Raw genomic sequence first — 16,320 nt, forward strand, 5'->3', positions numbered from 1 at the left:
GTTCCTGGTTTCATATGAGTAGAGGAAAAGTCTGCTAGCCACTACGTTAATTTATACAATGTAAAACGCCATAGGCTTGTGCTAAAAACATTAGCATGTTGTATTTGTGTGTCCAGATAAAGACAAGTGTTTGTCTGTGAATGCTACGAGTTATAGTGAAGCCGATTTGTGTACTTGTGTTTGACATTGTCTCTATTAAGCCATGTTTAATGTGTATTTAATTTGTGTTTTGAATCAGCTAAACTTTACAGCACTTCACAGAAACCTCTGCTGCTAACTAGTGTTTTGGAGGTGTAACTGCAGAGTGACACAGACACACCACCACACAAGTAGAAATTCCACTAAAGCCAAGATAAAAAACATAAGTCCCTCTCCAGTGCTTAAAAACTTACTTGACATGCCTCCCCCTTTTTGCACCACGCCCTCCCCACTCATAACGAACACTCCCTTATCAGATTTGAACCCAGACAGTGTAAGTGCATCAAACATTTTCCAGGTCTTGTATATTTTCAGAACAGATTTTGCACATCTATATATCCACTGTACCTGGGTTACTTATTTGGGGAGTTCATGTTATGGTTACAGCTGTCAGGTTTCTCAGCTTTGTGTTTGTTTAGCTGATTAATTGTTTGTTTGCTTATTTGTTTCACTTAATTAACAGGGGGGCTGCAGTGAGGATTAGCTGACCCAGTCATTTTTATGAAGCCCTTGACCAAATATCCCCATCTGGCACTCTCACATAAGAACACTCTGGTTGTTGGTTTTGGATTAACTTATAACTGTCAGTGACTGAAACATCATTCTTATTCTGTAAGTTAATAAACTTTCCCCAAACAGGATTGGGCACCCACCTGGGACAGCAGCGGTGCGACCACTGGGGGGCCCCGGACCACAGTTTGAGCACCACCTCCAGATGAAGGGGGTGGGGAAGAGGCAAGTACGCAACCACTCAGGGGCAGACGGGCACTGGAGCAAAATATTCATCCCCACTTAACATGTCAATCAGGATTAATGCCCACACAAACCTCCCCTTTAGGTTCACCCAGGTCCTTTCACTAGTGGAAATAGCGCAGCCAGGGCAGAGGCGGTGATATATAAGGCAGAACAGGACAGGACAGGAACACAACACACACGCACACACACCACCAAAGCCCAGCGGTTTCAGTAGCGCACACCAACGGAGCGTCGCCTGGACTTGTGTTTCACGTCTCTGCGTCTGTAGCAGCGTCTGACAGGCGTAATGACTGATCACTCACTCATTGCGAGAGCGTGATGCATGTCGACTATCATGTCAGAGCTGCTTGACGTCTGCCTTTCTACAGTTTTTTCGCCTGTGGATTACTCATGCAACACTTTGTGAGGCTGCACATGAGATTGTTTGCATGCGGACAAACTTGCAGGAGCTCATAAGTCGCTGTTCCTGGAGGAGATCAGTCGTGCGCGTAAAACTTGCAGCGTAAACATTAATCGGCTACCCGTGAGCACTTCTCGAGATGGATTTGAAGAGCGCGTGTCGTATGTGTCTTTTCCCGGTTCAAATGCTCTATTATATAGTCAGGGCAAGTTTGTTTTCGCTGTTGCCAAGCAGAAGGAAGGACCTGACCAAGGAGGTGGTATTGATCACCGGTGGAGGAAGAGGCATCGGGCGTCACCTGGCCAAAGAGTTCGCCAAGCAGGGGGCCAGGAAGGTAATTTCATCCAGCAACTTGTTGCACTCACATTGCTGCTTCCACTATTAAACTGCATGCAGTTTGTTTTGGTCAGCCATGCTTCTGCTTTAGTTTGTGTCAAAAGTCGGCTACTTGAACCTAACACACACACACACACACCCACACACACTAACACACACACCTCCCCCCTCCTGCCTCAGGTAGCCTGGTCAGTCCTGTCCACCCTGCCCCAAGTGTATTGTTGTTCGGCTGTTGTATGAAAGCAGGGATCACAACCTCTAAGTAGCCTAGCTGCTGCAGAGAGACTGGAGACACTGCCCTCAATTTTGGTTCATGTATTGCACAACAGCTTGGGTCAACCAGAGGGCAGGACCGGGCAGCCTTTATGGCTGATTGATGTGATTAAGTGCAGTAACTGGGCTGACAGCCATTCTGCTGAGGTGATTCAGGTATGACTGAACTGTCCAGAAAGTGTATTATCCATAGATATAGGCTGTGTTAAAGGAGTGTGTGTGGATGTGTTTGTGTTTTGGAGTGTGTTTTGTGTGGGAGTAGGAGGGTGGGTGGGTTGATGTATACAAAGTCTCCCTGAAGCTGCTTCAAAGAAATACACACAATAACAGCCCCTGCTATTAGCCTGTTACAGTTTCTTGCCATTTTTTTTTTCGAGCAGTCTTTGTCATTAAACCTGCCAACATATCACAACACAACAAAAGAGCCTGTAATGCTTTTAATAAAAGCCAGATTAGGTTTTGTTTTCAAGCATAGCATGAGGACATGATATGTGTATGCAAAACTAAATGAATAAAAACAACCCAACAAAGAGGAGTTAGGGAGGAACAGATTGTATGATCTTGGATTAGTCTAATGCAGAGCTATGTTGCTGAAGTGCACTGTAATGAGATGGCGGAGGTATTAGGTCAAAATATGTTAGAAATAAGATAATTATAATTTTTTTTACTATAAGACTGCAGTTATGATTCATCATTATTTTTCCCAGCTGGATGTGAAGATGGATCTTGCATGTTTCCATTACTCTTTGGAATAGACTCAGCTGTTTAACATCCTGCAGGGTTCAGCTTCCAAGTGGGTCATAAAGTCAGTTTTTACTTGCATGTATACAGGTTGTTTTATTTATCGGCAGTCATTAAATAACAGCTAAGACTGTCATTGTGTTTATTTTTTATTTCATTTTACCTGCCTTGCTCTCAAACTTCAGTTCAATTCGAAGTCCAATATCACAAATAATTTGCCTCAGAGGGCTTTACAGCATACGACATCCTTGGACCCCCGCTACAGATAAGGACAAACTCCCCCCAAAAACCCTTAACTTGTGGCAGACTTCACTACACATAGTTGGAGTTTGGCGCCACTCAACTCCTGTTTCCAGGATAATTGAAATGATCGCTCACAGCTCATGAACATTGTCTTTACTCGCCGATCAGTGCCGCACATGTGCAACTCACAGCAGTGATAAGAGCGAGGTGAGGTGGCTCGCTCTGTAGCAGCTTTCCTCTTTGGGTCCAGGAAAAAAACGCTAAGTTTAATTCTTACCATTTGCGCTATCGGGCAAGCAAATTGCTAGATTTATTGTCCTTATTGTTGAGCCATGTCCGGCATACACCGAATCAATGTGTTATTGCCTGAATAACAACAAGCGCTTCTGAGCAAAGAACTGGCGATTGATTTTATTGTGGAGATATGTGAATGAACTTGTTAATTTGACGACGACTAATGCATAAGACATTGCTTCATATGTACAAAGTAGATTCAATGCATACAGGTTTCTAGCCATGGCTAATTTGCATCCCCTGTCCCTGGTTAGGCTTTTAGAGTTAAAATGCAAAGTGCAGGATTACTGAACATGGAGTAATTCACTACAGTAATACAACGCAACATATACAGTAAGATGTGGGCAAAGACTAAGTCAAAGAAAAGACCACAATAAGAACAGGGACAAAAAACGTGATAAGTTGTCATAACGTAACTGTAATGTTTGAAGATACATAGTTAAACGGGAAGGTTCGACCTGTATGACGTTTCTGCCGTGTTGTGTCTTGCTTTGCTGTCATCTTTGATAAACCAAATCTACCGGCACAGAAGCTAGGCAATGTACTGCTGCGGACGGAGGCCACAGCAAAAAGTCTTTCGCCAACTAAAGAGACAAACCTCCAAAATCCTTATCAGTGAAAGTGTATGCTATATTTAAAATACTTTCTTGGCATTACCTTACACGTCAAACCAGTTGAGGCGGCAGTAAACCAGCAACTCCTGTGTTCTGCTCAGTAAAATTAATATTTGTCAGTGGAGTCTGGTGGCTTTGAGGTAATGGCTTTAGGGTCCTATCGGAAAGGGCTGAAAATATTCTTAATATAGTGTACACTTAAATCGATATTGATTGTTTTAGGTGGTCCTTTTTGTGTGGCTAAAGACTAACCAGTTGAGGCAGCATTTGCTCAGCGCCATCTAATTTTATGTACACGACGTGGGGGGTTTCTATCCAAAAGTCATTGTAAACAAACCTTGTGATTCGATCCAAAATTTAGGGGATTCAAAAGTTCTCTGATTACATTGTTCAGTTGAAATGACCCATTGGCTGCTATGTTTGCAAACCCTTAAATTTCTGATCAGTATTTGTCCTGGTAATCAGCACTTCATCCAGTCCTTCCAATTTCCAAGAATCACCCCACTCGTCAAACCCTCGCAACCCCCCCCCCCACTCTGCCCCCATCCCTCACCCCCCTAACAAGGAGCCGTCAGTTGGGCCTGAAATGCTCCAGTGGCTCCACAGACAGTTCCTCATCACTGCAGGTCAGGCTAACCTCTGTTCCCATCATCATTTCCAGCTACGGTTTGTCTACCAATCCAGTGGGTGAACATTACACAGCTGAGTGCCTGATGAGCCGCTGGTGTCCCTTTAGCAGTAATGTGTTAATACAGAGTAGCTCTATTTTTGATCACCTCAGATGAGAGTCGTCATTACACATGGAAGAAAGTGGTGGTAGTTTCCCCGGTAGAAAGCATTGAGCCGCCCAGCTGAAAGCTGGAGGTTGTAATTATCCGTACATGTGTGACACAAGCTCCACATCTCGGATGCTCTCTTAAGGCGCAATTTTAGCAGCTTGAAAACGTTGCTAAAAGCTCAATGAAACACTAACTGCCTCCCTCTGTCTTTCAATGCCGTCTCCTTGGGGAATGAGCAAGAAGAAACCAGTGGGTTTTAAAAGCTTTACTTTGCAGCTGCACAACAAAGGATGTCACCACGCTTTTCAGCACCCCATTGTTGGGTATTATCTAGGTGTGAAGGCTTTGAAAACAACACCTGTGGTAATGTGTATGACAATTACTCCCTGCCTAAAGAGATGCTAAAAGGAAATAGGACGGTAATTATGAATGGGGCTAACCTCCACGAACTCGCGCTCACCCCAGTTTGAGCCCCTTTGTGATTGGCAGCCGGAATTTCCTTTTCCCTCTGCACAGGCTTTGGTGTTTTCACGGTGTGAGGAAGACTAACTACAGCGTTGATGAAAGAATCCGGCGAGATGGAGAGCCGGGGACTCAGGAGGGGAGCCAGGTCTTCTTGTGTGCAGTTTAGGGGGGAACCGTTGCAGAACGAAGCACTGGAACAATAAACCAGACGCAAAGTATTTTCAAACACAGCATCCAAGTTCAGAGCGCTGCGAGAGGGCTTTCAGAACAACGCCAGTAAACAGTTGACATCTAAACAGCATATTTTATCAAAGCTCCGTTTCTAAGTATTTTTCAGTGCTGTGACAACAACTTTAGAAGAAAGCGTTTGCAGAGAGCATTGATTTTTATGTGGTTGTAAACATTACATAAAGAGATCACTGCGAGGAAGATGAACCAAAACCGAGGCACTGACAACAGGTTTGTGTGTGCGTGTGTGTGTGTGTTGTGCTGGAGGCGGGAAGCACACCGCTCCCAGCTGGGTATTGCCCTGCAACTGACCTTGCTGTCTCCGCAGTAATTAGACAGCGGCAGGCGACTGCCTCCTGAACTCCTGCTGCCCCCTCTGTATGCCGCCTCTCTGCTGGCCCATACAATGGGTGTGAAAAGGAGGGTTCATACCCACCCATACATTCAGACCTGAGAGATAGAGTATCACTGTAATTCAGCTGGAGCTACTGGGGACACGGAGTCGTGTAAACCACAGCCGGTATTGAGTGGCATCTGCACTCTCAAGGTCTCGTTTCAAGCTTTGCCGCATTAATTTGTCGATTAGTGAGCTTTTACTTACAGCATGTGTCAAAGTTAAGTCCTGTTAGGCACGCCTATTTAAAACAATCACTGGTTTATCACTGATAGCGAAGGAGGTCTCATGCAAGGTCAATTTAGAACGTGTTTTCTTACTGTTTCTATCCGGATTGCAATTTGGCCAATGCTTGTTTGTTCTGAGGGTCCTGTGTGTTGTGACGGGTGATAAACCTAATTAATTAAATAACATTTTAACAGGAGAGCACAGTTTGAGTGCTGACTTTTAATGAGAGCTGTCAGCTTTGTTTGTAAGGCTCAAATCCCATTAAAAGCTTTCAGTTATTTATCAAGACCTGTCTGCCTTCACTGATTGCTCAAATGGGCTTGCAAATGAAGCAAACAAAAAACCCAATCAAAATGTAACTCAAACAAGGGAGGGAGCCAAACCCTTACTGCTTTGGATCTGATAAAGAAATAAAGAACACACTGCAGACTGTAATCTTTGATGTCCCCCAGAGCTTTACTGTGTCGCTATTTCTGTGATTGGTTTGCTTCTGCTGCTAATACCATCAGACAGTTATTGACACATGAACACTGCATGAAAGAAATAGCAACACAGTAATTTAGTGATGTTTAAGGGTTGTGCAAATTGCCAATATGTTGTGTTTGGCTGAAGATAAGTGCTGAGTAAATTTGAAAAGACTGGCAATGTCTGAAAGTATCCTGGAGATTGACAGGTTCAATACATGCAAAACATGAAGTTTGATCATCTACAGCGGTGGTTCTCAACCTTTTTTTGTGCCAAGAAACCTTCAATTGGAAAACTGATACCCCTGTTCTACAAAATTAGCTCTGATTCTTGAACAAGTTCCTTTCAGGATTCTTGGAACCTTGGTGCTATCTAGTGAACCAGCCTGTGTTTCCACCAGTGGTATTACCATTGTAACCAGGGATGAAAACTTCAATTAGAAGCCTAGTCCCAATTTAACGCCTCGTCCCATTTATTAGCCTGGTGTACCTACACATTTTGACAAATAAACGCCTGCCTCAATTAGATGCCTGGTCTGGTTGCCAAGCAGTTAATTTTTCTTTTGAAGAAGTTCTTCGGATGTATAAAACCAGGTTGTTGGCTACCTCAAATTATGTGTCCATACCTCGATTACCCAGTAAGTTATTCATATTCCTTTAGTCCGCCAGGGTTCTCAGATCAAAGGAATCAAAGGGTTTTTCTTATTGTTTTAACAGGATGAAGTGGGGTTGTGTCGGTATGCTGGGTGCTGTAATCCTCAAGTGCCCTAACTCACTTTCTGTCGGCGCTAGCTCAAATGAATGATTCCTAATTGATATACAAGTAATATTCATACTGGTTTAAATAAACACTTTAATTGTATTTCCCGATATTTGCTGAGCAACAGTTTTGTGTGAAAGGAATTAAGGAAGGAATTAAAGGCCTGTCCCAAATATAGGCCCACTGATTTCATTGATATAAATAAATAATAGCCCGGGTTACTAATTTAAGTCTTACAATTGAAGCAAAATCGCTGATCACATTCATTACCTGCAAGATTTTGTTCTGTTCTTACAGACATTTGTTTTTATCCAGAAAACAAGCATGGACCAACTATTGATAAGACCACTGCACGCTATTGTTTCATCTGATGATTTCTCACTTGACTTCTCCACCCTTTCTTTCCAACCTGTAGAATATGACATGACTACTGATCGTCGTCACAGTTCGCGCCAAGTTCGCGTCAGGTCAAGAAAAACCTGCTATGTTTTGGTTCCAGATGAGAACCAACTTTCCACAATCTGTCCCCACTAATTTTTTGTTGAAATGCTCCGAATGGTTCAAAACTAGGTGCAGGAACCAGTATGGAACTGGTTCTACATTCGTGGAATTGACCCAGAGGTTAGCATCGCGCTAGCTCCCTCAACAAAAAGCCAATGGGATTTTTCCATTGGATTTTGGATTATTGCAGGAATTAAGCTGTGTGGCAAACAAAATTAATGATACTTGCATGTTTTGTTCAGCAAGATTATCTTAACAAATGAGCGCCACTTAATGGTTTCTGAAGTGTAAATGCAATCGGCAGGAGTAAAAAGGTAATGTTAGCCTATAAAGGAACTACACCAAGGTTTAACAACTTCAACAGCACCACCACAATATGCTTTATAACCTAATTTGCCACTTGTTAGCAGTCATCTTTTAGAACTAGGAAAGGCATTTACTGACGTATTTTATGTTGTAGAACAAAATGTGAAAGTCTCTTGAGCTTGTGTTAACCACAGACCTCATTTCAAGCATCTGACCAAAAACATTCAAAAAAACCTATTGACTTTAAAATGAGGGAACCAGAAGTGCTGAAGTTCTAAGATGTTTCCAAGTTTTAGGACTCATTTCTGCAGCACTCTAGGTCAGGTCATGGATCCTCATCTGATAAGACTTGGCTTCAGGACCTCCATCTGAAAAGACTTTGGTTGTCAGATATGATAAAGGCCAGAATTTTATAGTTGTCAACTGCAGTTGAGGAGATAACTGTGAAGGAAGTAAAACTTATGATGAAAATATACACTCTCATGACTCTTATGCACTTTGGGCTTAGTTCTACAGTGATATTCCCCATTTTTCTGGGAACCCCCTGGAACTCCCTCAAGCACCCCTTGGGGTCTCTGAACCCTTGGTTGAGAACCACTGAACTATAGCAACTGAACTCTTGCAAGTGGCAAGAGACACACTCTATTTTGTGTGTGTATACACACGCAGTCTTTCTGTCTTTCACATACACAAGATCACTTTCCAGAAGACTTTTTGCTCAAATATTAACCTTGGTCACGGGCGACCGGCCAAATCCCACACTGGCGTCCTCAGCACTTCACACACGCACTGTTTTCAGACTCCCTGACCAGAAATGACGGGGCTCATCTGCCCAACAGGCCGTGTAATCTCTTTGAGAATTTGTGTTTGAGAGATGAGGAGGGCTCACCCCCTGATTTCATTACCTTTCCCTGACCCCAAAGACTGACAGATCTAATTGCCCAATCACTAGTCCCCCACCTCCATCCAACCCCATGTTCCCTGCTCAAATGACCGGCCTTCATTTAGTCTCCGGGTGGATGAAGAGACAATTCATTCGCACAGCAACCCCCGAGCCTTTAATCTTGCTCTAAAACTATTTGTTGGAGTGAAAATGGCCTCTCTGTTCTCTGAATGAAAAGAGCATTGCTGCTCAAAGATCTCCACAGTTACTCCAGGTCTCATTGCCAGAAAAATTGCGCAAAACATACGTAATGTTTTGTTGACGACTGACTGTAAAAACAAGCCTTTTTGTTCCACTTATAAGCAACGGTTCACTTGATTTGCTTCCGATCCCGGCACAGTTTGAATGCAGAATGCTTCTCTGTTTGTTTCTAACCTTTAAAAAAATTTTTTTTTTCTTTGCTAGGTGATCTTGTGGGGCCGAACAGAAAAGTGCCTCAAAGAAACAGCAGAAGAAATCTCTCTCTCAGGAACAGAGTGCCATTACTTCCTGTGTGATGTGGCCAATCGGGAGGAAGTTTACAAGCAAGCCAAGGTGGTTAGAGAAAAGGTACGGCAGCTTGATATAAAGTATTTCTACTCGCACAAAAAGAAATGTCATTTGCACACGGTGAAACACATCATAAAATATTTCCCCGTGATGCCTCTCTGTCTCCTCTCTATGTATATTGGCTCTGAGCTGCTCTGTCTCCCATCTGGTGTATAGATTACACTTCATCTGAAATATCTGAACAAGAGTGGGGAATATTGCTGACAGCTCTGGAGCAGCACAACTGTATCATCTCATGAAAGCAGACAGAAAACACACAAGCTCTATGACTGTTTTTTTTTTTTTTTTTTTTACCTCACGGTTGTGCTTTTTAATCACAGGTGGGAGATGTGACGATATTAGTGAACAACGCGGCTGTCGTTCATGGCAAAAGTCTGATGGACAGCGACGACGACGCCCTTCTGAAATCCCAACACATCAACACCATGGGACAGTTCTGGGTACGACTAACGCAGAGGCAGTTTGCATGCAGAAGTGGGGGAATTCCTCGCAGCAGATTATCCTTATCATGTTCATATTTTGATCATAGCGGGGCATTATATACAGTAGGCACCCCTAGACTTGTCAATCACTGCTGCTATTATGGCAGGTTAAGTGGGGTATTTCCAAATTGCCTCTCAGCCCCTGAAACATCAGACGGATTTTGAAACTCATGGCATTTTTTATTTTGAATGGAGATCAAAAGACTATGTCGTACGCAGACAGAAATGCAATTATCAACTAAATGGAAATGGAAATTTAATCTGTGGTTACACTGGGGGCCTGTTTCTCTTGTCTCTTCTTCTTTTTACTCCACTGAATATATTTCACCTTCCATTTCCACGCTTCCATCCACCTTGTCTTCATTCTCCCTTTTTTTCTCTCCTTATCCCAGACTACAAAGGCCTTCCTGCCTCGGATGCTGGAGCTGCAGCACGGCCACGTAGTGTGCATAAACTCCATCCTGTCCCAGTCTCCCATCCCTGGGGCCATAGACTACTGCACCTCAAAGGCCTCGTCGCTGGCCTTCATGGAGAGTCTGACGCTGGGTCTGCTGGATTGTCCCGGTGTTGGCTGCACCACTGTGCTCCCCTTCCACACCAACACAGAGATGTTCCAGGGCATGAGAGTCAGGTATTTGAAAATGCTATTTTAGCCTTGCTAGCGGTGCGGGTCTAGCGATATCAGTGCTGGCCATAAGGTCAGTCAGTCCTGGTAAATAAACAGGTGGTCTTTGTTGCTTTGACATGTAGTTACATTTCTGGGATGCAGATCCTACGCCATAGGTATGATGTCGATTTAACGGAGAATATAAACCTTGCTTTCGTCATTATGTCCGGTCTCATTGTGTAAATATATTGTGAACGCACCAATAGTTAACCCTACACTATCATTGAAATATTGACATATATTTGGTCATAAATATAGTCATATTTGATTTTCTACTTATCACTCAGCCCTTCTAATTCAAAATATCTTGACAGCTATTAGATTGGATTGCTGTGAACTTTCCCATATGGAGAATTCAAGGTCCCTATAGGATATATTCTAATGAGGTTGATGATCCTCTTACTTTTCATCTAGCACCACCAGTTTTCACTTTGCAGGCAAATTGCTTTTCGTCTACTTGATGGATTGGCACGAAATTTCATGGTTTCCAGACAATTTATCCTACAGACTTTGGTGATCCCCTGACTTTTCCTCTGTAATGAGCAACTCCCTAGTAGACTGTAATAAAAGACAGTCCCAGCGCTGGGAACCTCCAAAGTGTGAGTTTATGACCTTGCGCAACCCTCCGGCTCTTTGCAGATACTCCCTCACAGTTTCGCTCTGACCTGTAATGTTCAGCTCGCCCTTAAATAACAGTTTAACATACTGTTCAGAGACAGTAGGAGCTCAATTACCCCAAAAAAGGAATTTGCATAATTACTCAGTCATTAATTTATTATTTTATCGTCCGTCTGTCTGCCCCCTAGTGGCTGTCCTGAGGCCCTTACAGATGAAATCAAATCTTTATGATTTGGACCTCTGTTGCTGAACAGTTTAAGGTGCATTACATCTCCTTTCACAGTGTCATTTAATGGCTTTTGGAAACATCAGAAACATTTAATGTACAGTTTGGCAGCTTACACCAACACATTAATCTAAACTTTGCAGCTATGTTGCCATTAAAGAATTATTTCACTGCTGGAGAGATAGTTTTTCATAAAACTGGTCTGTCTGTGCAGTAGAGAGACACAGATACTTGTGAAATTGGTGCTGTATAGCCAAAGAAAATGGAGGTAAAGGGCTGTGGCATTTGCTTTTGCTCAAAAGGTAGAAAACCTTCAACTGTCAGAATGCAATGCGTAGTACCAGACCGAATAACACTCCCACTGCTGGGTGATGTAATGTGAGCTTGCCTGTTTTGACACAAGAAACAATATGGTGGCTCTCTGGTAAAACAAAATGGTCAAGCTAAAGTATATTTCTGAAAACATTTGAGACAAAAAATAGGTAACACAGTAACAGAACCTTGGTTCATATTTGATCATCAGTATTTAGTGTCACGGTTTGATCTCAGCTGACTATGCTCTCGATCCACTTCTATACTCTTTACATCTGTGAAATGTGGGAGTGCAGTTTGTAAGTTGAGCAACAGCCCTGGAGCCAGCGAAAATCTGATTTGAGCTGGGAAATATGCAGGGAGATCTGGGTGCTGGTAAAGCCTAGTTCACATTACACGATTTTACCTGGCGACGTGTGTTTCTGTCAGCGGGAGTCTCGCCAACTGCGTTACGACCTGTGTGTGTGTGCACACCACAAGATTTCTCCACCGAGCCCTCGCCGACAGAGCCCTAGATAACACAGTGACATCACCAAACTTGGAGAGGACGCATCGTGAAGGCATGGATATTCTTTAATATCCTGGGTCCAAACACACCGCGCTCCCTGTGATCCTGTGGGCGCCGCCATTGTTGTTGCTTACTTGCCGGCTTGTCAGTGTTGCCAGATCTTGGGAGAGAAACAAGCAACCAGGGCTATGGAAACAAGCCCAAAAGAAACGACTGCAATCCGACATACTATTATGCGTTTAAATAACTTACTAGACGGATATATATATAGAGGAAGGTGACGTTTAGAGAGCAAGCCCAAATAAGCAACTCCACTTTAGAAACAAGCCCAGAGTCGCGGCGAATAAGTGGACCTGGCAAGTGGCAACCCTGCTGCTTGTCCTCCTCACATTTCTTCCGTCCTCCTGCGTGCTGACGTGGGACGTATCCCGCCTCTTATTGGCTGATGCTCTTTGTCAGTCATGTCAGACTTCTCCAGTTTTCTAGCATGCCAGATATCCAGTCCCAGTCATAGACGAGGGGGCGACTTGCTCGTAGGTTTGTTCACACATGAGGACTCGTCGTGGCAGACTGTCTGCTGACTCACCTGTGAAGGTGGCTCTCAAGATCCTCTGCGACGTCAAGATCACGGTGAAAATCATGTGATGTGAACTAGGCTTAAAATGGACGGTTTTGCATAGTTCATTTAAACATACTACCCACGTTGATGTGCTACAGAGCTGGTTGAAAATCAGCAAAAGCCTTGTTTCCACCAAGCAGTGCGGTCCAGTTCAGTTCAGTTCGGTGCGCTTTTTAAGTTTCCAATGTGAAAAGTTGTGGATTGTACCAACGGAACCGTTCTGTGCCGTCCCCAGCTGTGAACACTGCAGTCTGTTGATTGGTCGATAGAGGACGGTCACTCTGCTCAGGGCTGAGTTGTGGCTGGTTTTAAGGCTCATGTAACCACTGTTCATACCGTGGAGTCTGAGAAAAACACAACTTAATTGAGTGGGCCGACTGCCCGCAACTTTTAAGGCAGCTTGTAATGTTCCCCAATGCATGAGTTGACGATGTGAATCTATCAACACCTTAAATTTAATTTTTATTTTTATATGACATACACTTTCAATACAATTCATACAACTTCCAGTGACCTAGGGTCTAGGTACCATGTCTGATGGGTTACTTTTTGTTCCAAACTTATCATCAGTGTTTGGTGGAAACAGGGCTAAAGTTTGCCTTTTAAAAGCATGTTTAGCTAGCTAGAGCTGACCTTGTTTGCACTGTATTTTAAAATGAAAATGTCCCCCACCTTTTTCTCTTGCAGGTTTCCTCAGCTTTTCCCACCTCTCAAACCCGAGGTCGTTGCCCAGAGGACTGTGGATGCAGTCAGAGCTGACAAGGCCTTCCTCTACCTGCCCTGGACTATGCATGCCCTCGTCATTTTAAAAAGGTAAATAAAAATCTCTTTATTTTCTCCTTCTTGTATCACCATGACTGTTTGATTCCTAACACTCTTTCCTTGGTTCTTTTGCACTTTCTAGCTTCATGCCACAAGTTGCACTTGAAGAAATCCACAAGTTTTCTGGGAGTTATACCTGCATGAACACGTTCAAAGGGAGGACATGAAGCTGGGTTGCACACAATGTGAGAGAGACCTCAACAGCTCTGAGGTGTAATGAAGGGAATATGGACCTTAAGGCATCTGGAAGTGGAGGCGGCCCCGTGATAGTGTGAAGACAAATACTTAGGGGACATGCAAGGCAGTTGCTCCTGCAGGTAGAATTAATGATAAACTGCAGGACACACCCTGGTCCCATTTGTACGTGTGTGTATGTGCCTATGTGTATAGTATGAAGGACTGAATGCCATTCTCACTTTGAACTGAAGCCATGCATAGGTCTGTACCAGTAGTTATTCTGGGAGGTTTTATTTTTTTGTGACACTTGTTTTAGCCTGTTTTACACTTCTTTTTTTTATTCTCCTTTTAATGTGTCTTTAAATCAAAACAAGATAATAAAATGGAGTTTTAGAGATGCGACGTGTTTCTTTGTGCGTGTTGAAAACAGAAAAAGCGAAGACTTGGGAGGTACAGATTGTTTTGCGTCTGGGTTTTGACTCCCGTGGCAGTGTGATAACACCTTTGATTTATTCCAAGCGTGAGATCAGTGACTGTGACAGACGATGTTGTCAAAACATAAAATATACGCTCGGAGGGGGGGGGCGTGTATATTCTTGTCTGTTCTCTGCTGTCTGAAAATGGTGAAGGGGGATGGTGTAATTCTCCATAAACATAATGAACTCAAAACAAGTCGGTCAGGACCTCCTCCTCACACACACACACAGAGTGGCCTGAACCACAGTCACTGAACATGAACAGGCAGTGTCATGTTGAGCTCTGAAAGGACAGCAGTCATCTTACGGCCTAAATTACTCAAACTGAAAGTAAACTTCTAAAAAAGTGAACTATTTTATTGTCTTTTGTTTTGTGAGCTTGGCTGGCTCTCACACAATTTTGTTTGCGACTGCTACACATTTGTTGTCATAGATCTTATAAATGTGATTTGTATTAGCAAAACCCCTGAGGCTAATATCCAGGGAAAACAGGGACAACATGGAGCCTCTTTATAGCATATGATTGTGAGCATGTTCCAAGGCTCAAACCAGAGGGAGGGAGCTGTGTAAATCCACAATAGATGAGATGTGTCAATGCCAGAGTCTCACAATTAGCTTTTGATTGAGGGCATTATTTAAGAACTAGAAAAAGCACGTCTTCAAATGGGGAAGAGCCGAGCTAAAAGCTGAATTACCAAAGGATTGTTAAAAAAGAATAAAACTTGGACAGCTTGGAAGTAAAATTAAACAAAAGTCTGTCCCCAAGGGAAATTTGCACGGAGCTTCTCATCTAACACTCGAGTAGCTGATGAGCACCTTCAACCAAAGAGGAGAAACTGATCTGGGATTCCGTCTTCTGTGAGCTGAATAAAACCCTGTAGCAGTAAACATCTTTACTCCCAGCCCAGTCGCCAGGAGAAAATGTTGGTATTGTGTGTTTCTGCAAACCACGGATATGTTACATTTGTATGTTTCATACGTGTCATGCAACATTTCTGAAGTGACGTAGTGCTTATTATGTGAATATGAGCTGACTGTCATCAGGAGGTGGAGGGGATGGTGTGACGCCTTTGCATGACAACTGCCAAGCTGCAGACCACTGTTTCAGGCCAACAAACAGCCCAGTTCTCTTCAAGCGAGCCATCACTGTTTTCTGCAGCAATGGTGCCCCAAAAAGTGAGCTCATTTCCAGCGGTGATTTTGCGCCAAAACATGAGTGTTTTTTAACAAACCATTGCTATATTTTCAGCGTTGAATTTGTCCCAAAAAAGTGTGTTTTGTAGCAAACCACTGCTGCTTTTCCAGCAGCAACTTTGCCCCCCAAAATGAGTGTTTTTTAGTGAGCCATCACTGCATTTCCAGCGGAAACTGTGCAACCAAGAGCAGGTGTTTTTCAGCAAGCCACTGCTGTATTTACAATCGTGAATGTGTCACCAAAAGCAAGTGTTTTTTTGGCAAGCCATTGCTGCATTTCCAGTCGTGATGGTGCTCTGAAATGTGTTTTTAGCAAGCTTTCACTGCATTTCCAGCAGCGATTGTGTCACCGAAAGTGAGTGTTTGTTTGTGCGCCAGTGCTGCACTTACAATGGCAATGGGTTGATTTTTTGTGAACGACTGCTGCATTTCAAGCTGAAAAATGTGCAACGAAAAGCGGGTGTTTTCACCAAGCTATCCCATCTTTTCCAGTTGCGATTGTGCCACTAAAAGCTCAAAAGTAATGATTATGCCAATGGTGAATGTGTCACCAAAAGCAGGCATTTTTTAGCAAGTCATTGCTGCACTTCCAGTGGTGATTTTTCCCCGAAAAGTGTGGTTTTTAGCAAGCCACTGCTTCGTTGCCAACAGTGATTTTGACCCGAAAAGTGAGTGTTTTTTAGCAAGCCATCACTGCATTTCCAACGGCGATTGTGTCACCAAAAGCAAGTGTTTTTTTGGCAAGCC

At 43.3% G+C, this 16,320-nt stretch overlaps 1 protein-coding gene across 1 annotated transcript; it reads left to right on the forward strand.

The window, feature by feature from the left end:
• The first annotated feature begins 951 nt into the window (after positions 1 to 951).
• dhrs3b (dehydrogenase/reductase (SDR family) member 3b) lies at positions 952 to 14,790 on the forward strand. Its single transcript, XM_049590921.1, has 6 exons — positions 952 to 1,688; positions 9,329 to 9,472; positions 9,793 to 9,912; positions 10,347 to 10,585; positions 13,592 to 13,717; positions 13,809 to 14,790. The coding sequence occupies exons 1-6, from the start codon at positions 1,494 to 1,496 to the stop codon at positions 13,891 to 13,893; spliced, it is 909 nt and encodes a 302-aa protein (XP_049446878.1). The 5' UTR covers positions 952 to 1,493; the 3' UTR covers positions 13,894 to 14,790.
• The last annotated feature ends 1,530 nt before the right edge of the window (positions 14,791 to 16,320 follow it).

This window comes from Epinephelus fuscoguttatus, linkage group LG1 (genome assembly GCF_011397635.1).
Source record: "Epinephelus fuscoguttatus linkage group LG1, E.fuscoguttatus.final_Chr_v1".
Lineage (NCBI taxonomy): Eukaryota > Metazoa > Chordata > Actinopteri > Perciformes > Serranidae > Epinephelus > Epinephelus fuscoguttatus.